At 43.7% G+C, this 8,142-nt stretch overlaps 1 protein-coding gene across 1 annotated transcript in view; it reads right to left on the bottom strand.

Moving 5' to 3' along the window:
• TRIP11 (thyroid hormone receptor interactor 11) overlaps window positions 1–8,142 on the bottom strand; it is an 82,947-nt gene that overhangs the window by 3,618 nt on the left and 71,187 nt on the right. Inside the window, exons 16-19 of the mRNA XM_045288118.1 lie at window positions 5,057–5,138; window positions 3,861–3,975; window positions 3,353–3,469; window positions 2,220–2,364 (exon numbers count right to left, since the gene is read on the bottom strand). Of these exons, the coding sequence (XP_045144053.1) occupies window positions 2,220–2,364; window positions 3,353–3,469; window positions 3,861–3,975; window positions 5,057–5,138 (459 nt within the window). The remainder of the gene's footprint in view (window positions 1–2,219; window positions 2,365–3,352; window positions 3,470–3,860; window positions 3,976–5,056; window positions 5,139–8,142) is intronic.

Here is an 8,142-nt window from a genome sequence, read left to right as displayed (position 1 = left end):
ATTCTTTAAATGTTCAAAATGAGTGAATTAAGTCTAGATGACTGAACAATTCATATTACTAAACACTGTTTGAAGTCCATCCTTTGTAACTCAAAACATTTTCTGATAAAAACATGTTCTAAAAAACAAAAAAACCCAAAACTAACAATGTTCCACATGGTACTTATAGCGCCTGGGTTTGGCCGCCAACATAAGTCTGATTCACATGCTAGTGGGTGTTTTGGCTCCTGCAAACAGGCTCATTGAAAAGAGGAGTGTGAAAGAGAATTGTGAGAAGAAGGAATGAAAAAATTAAGAGGGGAGAGAAGAGTATTCGCACACATATGTAATACTTTGACACATAAACACCACTGTTCCGTAACTCTACGCCTGTCATGTATCAATGATACAAATAAATACAAACAGACATAGCAGATCCCTCAACTGTCACAACAGGTTTTCAAGGTGAGCTCTATGTGCCAGGCCAGCTCTCTAACTGGACATCCAAGAGGTGGGCAAGGGTCATACTGATTATGAGAAAAATGGCACCCACGTTACAACGAGAGCAACTAGAACAAATGTTGCACTGCTGGTCCTTTGGGGAAAATTAGACAGCCATCTCGATCCGACCGTTTCGTGTCGTGAAGCTGGCCTGGGTCACTGGTGCCGGAACAGGCACTCTGGAGTCGGAGCCATCCCCGGGCGGGGCAAATGGCTAAGTGCTCCTGGCCTTGCCAAAGGGTGGCTGTCTGAGTGTACCCAGGTGTCAGAGGAAGCGCTGTGACAAACTCATCAAATCAATTTCGCAGGAAGCCCTAGGTTCCAAACTCTCTAGTGAACGCTGACCCTTACCCCACACCTGCAGATCCAAGGTAAAAGATAAGCCCATACAGAGCCCACAGGCTTTGTCTCTATCAATTCAAGTTGGGCATGGGGCTTGATAACAGAGAGGGTGGGAAGGAGGGGTGCGGTAAGGGAGAGAGCGAGAGAGAAAAGCAGGAAGAGTGAGAACCTGCCTGTCTTGATCTTACATGATTCTCTGATTATGAAACCCAGATTAGGTAAACCTATCAACAGCTGAATGGACAGATTCAAAGGGACATGAGAGGGGAGGCTGGCAGGAAACGGGGAGCAACACTGAGTCCAAGGCAGAGGAAGACGTGTGCTGGAACTGACTGTGATGAAGGGTGCACAGGTCTCATGAATGTGACTGAACTGCTGCACTGCATGGTAGATGATGTGTCTGTGAAACTGCTCACAGTGAGAAGAAACGGAGACGGGAGAGCATGTCAGAGTGGACTAGAACACAGTCCGAGACCTGCTGACCAAGGAAACGCCTTTTCAGTAAACACTTTGCACTTATTAGACAAAGCTATAACTTTTCACTAACTTCAACAATAAATCATTTACCTAAACAAATGCACCTTACCTAACTTTCTCTTCATGAAAATTTCAGGGTAATAGAAATTGTTGTCTAAATAACTAAGGAAGTTTTTACAACTTCAATATATATATATTTTTCACTTCTTTCCAACTGAAAATCTGGGCATGTGATGGAAACTTGATGGCATAGAATGTAAACCTTTACAGTTCTACTTGCCAATAGGCCAGTCTATATTCAAGTATCAAAATCTCAGAATAAAAGAAAACCAGTCTCTGGTCCGATGGATTCTAATTCAACTGCATCTCCAGAAATGTTACCAACAACCCAGTGAGAGAGAAGACGTGCCCACAGGTCTGCAACCACCAACCATGCTTCCGGCAGACCCTGCAGCACCTCGGTGCTTCATGACCCCGCTCACTCCTGCTCTCGCGCCGAGGCTGAGCGTGCCAAAGGTCACTCACTGGGTGGAACACAGATTTCACAGGGGAAAGAAACAACCCCTCTTTAACTACACACTAAACTTCTATCCCTGACTAGAAATAGGCACGGATTTGAGAAACTTACCACCACATTTAGAAGAATAATTCTTCAAAATGAATGTGCTGAGAAAGAAGTTTTGTCCTGATATAAAAAGGGAAAATAGTTCATATTGCTTAAATTAACCTAATCCAATTAAATAATTAGATTGTGGGAAGTAAATATGAAGCCAATGTTGGTCGCCTTTTAAGATTGGCGGGGCGGGGGGGGGGGACGGACATCACGCGTTTTCGAACAACTCTGTAAATGTGGTTAATAACACTGTGAAACAAATCACTCAGCTTTTTAAATTACGGAAAACATAAATATCTGGCTTTACCTTTAAAATTTTCTGGTTCATTTGTAGCTAGTTTTCGCCTTCCTGGTGAATCTAGAGGTTTCATATCATGAACAGAAAGCTTTGGTGGTGGAATAGATGGATGAGATTCTGTTTCTAGAAATTTAACAAAAAGTTCTGAAAAAGACTAACAAACAAACAAACAAAAGCTGAGAACTGGTTACATTTAGACTCAATAATTAATTACATTAACAGCAACTAAGAAAAGGCACCATTGGTCTCACTAAATATTAAAACCTAATGCCATTTAAATGGCATTATTTCAGATAAGATTTGTGAACCATTACAATTGTTAATATTTTAGCTATATGGGTATCAATTATAATTTTTTTTTTTAATTTAGTCGATATTGTTTGATGACAACACTCATTGCAAAGACCTTATAATCACGTCAAACAACTGACAAACCTTGTATTTCTTGCCACCCATGATGCTTACAACAGTGAGGCTCAAGAAATCATTTCAACCTCTTTACCAGACTTGAAGATTTACAGAGAAGCAAGACTGATTACATTTTGCTATAAAGACCCCATTAACAACCGTGGCGAAAGGCCACGAGGAATACTACCGGGTGGATTAAAGCAACACAATAGCGACCGATCCTTTCAAGAAAGCTGTGTGTGATGCAAGTGAAACAGCTCTGGGTCTCATCCCCAACTAACCAGTTCTGGGCATGTAACCTATCCTCAGTTTCTTCTCTATTAAACAATCAAAAGGCAACATGGCTAAACAACAGGCCACACAGACTTCAGGCCACTGAACTGCATGGCACATAGGAAGATTGTGGAAATGGCCAAGGCTTTGTTACCTACTGGGGTGCGGGGGGCTTGTGGAAAAGGTCTGTTATCTTTTCATTCTGTTTTTCCACAAACTTTTTGAAACCCCCTCATGTGTTTTCCACAATTTAAATATAAGTAAAATGAAAGGAAAATTAACCCTGAGATTCTTCTTTCCAATGCAAACTAGCTTCTTCTGTCTCTGTAGCCCCGTTTCCCTAAGCCCCCCAATCAAAGGGCTGAATACAAAGAAACTACAGCGGACCTGCTGAGACACTTTGCGCACGCGCCCCTCCCACCCCAACCTCGCCTGCCTGCAGGCGGCAGAGCAGTCCTTACGCTGTTCAACAGAGACCGCTGGTGGGGTCTCAGAGGTGTGTTGGGAACACTTTTTGATCCTCCTCCAAGCCATCCAGTCATCCACCTGGTTACACCGCCTTGGTCTTCATCAAGCAACTGAAAGATTATTTTAAAACAGAGAGAAGTTCTAAGTATTGGGGGTGGGGGGAAGAAACATCCATTTTTAGACAGTTCCAGATACAGCTCTGAGTGGCTACATTCTCTGGAATGGACGGAGGCTATGGAGACCATGAAATGCTTTCCCAGCCAAGTCCAATAAAAGCTTTTGGGATGATCCTGTATCAAAATGTAACTATATTTGATACGAAGGGATAAGCTGCAAGAGATATAAGTAAATTGTGAATGGAACAAAGCCACCTGTTTGCTGCAGAATGAAATGACGCCCTTTCCACATCACTGACAGAATTACGTTCATTACAAAGGATCCAGGACACAGGGACGGGAGCAACGGGGAGTGGGGATGGCGGCTGGCGTGCGAGCCTGTTACCTGCTCCATCTCCTCCCTTTTGATTCCCAAGATGCTTCCCATCAATCGTAACACTTCACGACGCTTATTTTTCGGAGTGTGAAAATGTCCAATGAAGAGGTTTCTCATCAGAACTCTGAAAATGAAGGCAGCAACAGCTTAAGCTAACACAAGTGACCCCAACGTTGACCGTACACAGACAAGACGCACTGAGTGTGTTTCCCCAAAGATGGGACAATGACTTAAAGTAGCTCTCTCTTGGCACGTCTACGAGGACTCTGGACAACTCAGGACAGAGTTGTTTGAAAAACCTAATCCTCAGCAGGCACCGCAAGGCCTGCCGGGCTCATGCGCCCCACCGCCCGGACCCCACTGGGAATGGTGTTGCTGGTTCTTGCCCTATATTATGATGCTCCCACTCTCATTTATTAAAAATTAATGTGCTGGTAACCTTAAACGATTATGCACACACAGCTAGGATTTAGACCCAAAACATTTTAGCCGGATGATATGTTTCATGTTCACTTGAGGGCAATGACAGGAGTTTTCACAAAATAAATAAGCATAAATTTTTATTATCTTCTGAAGTATTTATTTCATAGCATTTTTTGACATGTGTATAAAATAATTTGTGGTAAATGTTAATGTATCCAGATGCTCACCAAAGAAACATGCCTGTAAATAACTGAAATTAGATTTTCTTGCTGATCAGAATTTCCCCCATTTATAATCAGTTTGGAAGTCTAGACGCTGGGGCAGTTCTGTGACTTGAGTCTGTAACATGGGATAACTGAACGCAGCCCCCAAATCTGGGTTGCTCAGACTTTCTGGTTCCCTGGAGACCCTCCGTAAGGACTCCTGGGCCCGGAGCCCTCGAGAGTCACTCTAAAGAAGGTAATGCAGCTACATCCACGTGAGGTCGATGGTAAAAGCCTCAATGAAAAAGTCCTCCTTACAAAATAAAAAACAAAAATACTTTATGTTTGGATGATGTTCACACCTTTGCGTGTGTTTTTTTAAAACAGTATGTTGGAGAGAAAAATCAATTTAAAACACAGGAGGAGGAAGGACATTATCTGTTTACCTCTCAATAAAAGTACCTACAACTCATCAATGTATAAAGAAAAGGCTTAAAAAATTAAATCACATGTAAACATCTACACACGAAAGTGATTTACAAGCAATGAATTATAGAAAAGTTAGAAAGCAGAGCATACTTATCCACTTTTCCTTCCGTGCTATTTACTAGGTCCATCAATTTCTTTTGTACATCATCCAACATTTCCTTTCGGAGCTCATCTGTTTTTTATAAAAAAAGAGGAATAGAGATTCTTAGTCACTGCGTGATTAAAGAGAGTCCAGATGAAAAGATAGTGAGATTTCTCACATCCTTACTGTGAATTTGAACATAGGCATGTATTTGAACTGAGACCCACTCAATTACTTTTCTCTCCTCCATGGTCCAGGGAAATCAGTGCTCCAAGAGAGAAATTGCCTAGAAGCCAGAGTATACATTACTCGCATGGTCTACCTCCAACCAAGCACCGATTCTTTAATGGAAAACTGAAAAACCAACCGAGGCCTCCACCCGCTTCAGACACTTAATAGCAAAGAAGAATCTCCCTTCCTTTTTTGCATAAACATTTCCAGCACCGCTCGGTCACGGGAAGAGGTCGGGAGGACAATTTTCAACTTGCCTTTTTCATTTTCCTGGCTGGCATCTGTTTTCGGTGATCTAAGAAGAATACTTCACACAACCAAGATGCCGGCTGGCAGGGCCAAGTACTCTGGGGTCAGAAAACTGCGAATGCCATTGAAATCACTGGTTCTAACATGTCGATCAGGACTGACCAGGCTTCTGACTCATGTAGGGGAGTGCCGGGACTCGTTTACAATTCTTAATGAAATGGAAGCCAAGTCCCCAAACATCTAGAACGTGAGCAGAACTGAAGGTGGGAGCGGTCGTGTTCCTCAATCCAACCCCACATTAAAGCCACGATTCAAGAACCCTCCGCCCGACCTGTGGCGTCTCCACCTGTCACCTCAGACACAGGCAGGGCGCTCCAAGAGGTGCTTACTCACGTCAAGCTACGTTACATGTGTTTGTTCGGGAAGAAATGGGGGGAAAAGCTGCTGCTTTTCAGCAGAGCTCTACTTCCCAAATCGAGGAAGGCGCATCCAAAAGACAGACCCTGACCTCCTGCCATGGACCGACTCTTTCTGTGGGTGATTCTACATTCCCTAGGAGCGGATGGGTAACAGGCTCCCCAATCAGCTATGACCTGCAGGCATTTTCCGCCAGGCTGCGGGCTGTCTGTCCACTCAGAGGCACCCTCTGAAGCACGGAAGGCCTTAGTCTGGAAGAAGTCCAACAGATGCAATGTGCTCTTGGAGTGCTTGTGCGGCATTGTGCCCAAGAAACCGCTGTCTCCGTCACTCAGGAAGACCAGGGTTTATTCTGCTGCGGCTCTGTACGCGCTGAACTGTAAAATCAGGGCTGTGAGCCTTTGGGAGTCGGTTTCTGTGCAAGGAGTGAGACAGGATCTGGCTTCATTCTTTCACGTGTAGTTCCTGTGCTTCCAGCACCATTTGTTAAAAAATAAAACGATTCTTTTTCCATTCAATTCTCTGGGCTCCTTTGTTGGGAATCAATTGACCATAAATGTATGGATTTTTTTCTGGGCTCAATTGTCCCCACAAGGCTCCTGCAAATGTTTTTCTTCGGCCTGGAGAAAGCTCTGTGTCTTAACCCTTTCGGTCAACACTACTATACCTACTCGGTTAACCCCCAGTTCAGCCCGCACGTTCTCTGAACCTCACAGATCAGGGTAGGTCTGCCTGCTTACGGCTTCCATCTATCCTGCCCAGTGCTTCTGCACTGTGATTAAAATGTACATTCACAATGTCCTGTTTAGCTGCTGGTGGCTTTTAAAAATCTAAATTGCACAATGTAATTCATATAGGAGGCTAACTTTACCAAAATAGGGATGGTTACTGTAACCATAATATAAAAGCAAAGTTGGTGTTGGGAAAATCTACTACTAACGTTTCCTTCCCTGTCTTTCCAGAAAGGAATTTAAACTTGGATAGTAGAAAGAAAAAGAAGCAATCCCACCCCACCCCACCCCACCCACCCCACTTCCCGATGGCCATGATTGAGTGAGGAAAAGACCTTTTAGCTTCGGGATGGCCACTTATCCACAAGGAGCACCTGGTGCTGCCGGCCTTTCCCAGTACTGCTTTCGGAGGGAGAGCAAGCAGCAAATAAGCGTGTTCGTCTCAAACGCACACTGTACCGACCATTACAGTATATACAGAATCGTTTCAGGACCTTAAGAATCCCCTGTGCTCTCCACTTATTCCTCCTCCCGTTACTCCCTTTCCTTCCCTGCCCCTGGCACCCATAGATCTTTGGTCAGTGTCTATAATTTTGACTCTTTCAAAATGACCTATAGTTGGAATCTTAGTCTGCAGCCTTTCCAGATGGGATTCCTCCACTTCACAAACTGCATTCAAGGTTCTTCCTTGTCCTTTTGTGGCTCGACAGCTCATTTCTTTTCATCACTGAATAGCATTCTGTTGTACAGCTGTGCTTACTACCTTTCACCTTGTCATCATCCTCTTCCCATCCCAACCCCCTCCCTCCTTCACATGTCCAAAGGCAGGCAGCATGGAATGATGTCCAGACACAGTGTGCATTTGTCAAAACCCACAGACGTGTGCAACACAAAGAGTGAAGCTTAACTAATATAAGCTATGGGCTTAAGTTAACAGTAATACAGCAAGTCCTCCATTTGCCATGCAAATCTAAGGTATTAATAAAAGGGGAAACAAGTGATCTAAAATTGATAGCGAGCAGGGTGTAGGATGCCTGGTGAGGGGTGATCAAGGGCAATGTGGCTAAGAGGAATTACTGAAGCCCGAATGAAGGCCGAACATGATAGTGGGAAAAGAGAAAAGGAAGAGGAAATAGAGGAAAGAACTAGGAGGCAAAGGACATTTATGGAGATCTAAATACTGCCATGTACATATGTAAATATATTTAAATATAACAACAGGGAATAGCTCTGTGTACATATATTTATATGTTTAAGTATTAAGGTGGCAGACAGACATTGGGCCTCTACTCAAGTCCTCCCTCAACGCAATAACACTTTGTTCTAACGACCTGGCATTCTGTGATGCTCACCTTCCCGACATGATCCGATTGCTGAAGACAAAGCGGGAGCATAAGCAAATGTGGTGAAGAAAGCTGATGGTGCCTGGCTATCAAAAGATGTAGCATCTGGGGGTCTTAAAGGCT

This window comes from Echinops telfairi, unplaced genomic scaffold (genome assembly GCF_000313985.2).
Source record: "Echinops telfairi isolate 266 unplaced genomic scaffold, ASM31398v2 ScPeMD7_18;HRSCAF=68, whole genome shotgun sequence".
NCBI lineage: Eukaryota > Metazoa > Chordata > Mammalia > Afrosoricida > Tenrecidae > Echinops > Echinops telfairi.
The sequence above is the reverse complement of the archived record's forward strand: the minus strand, read 5'-3'. Positions and strand labels throughout refer to the sequence as shown.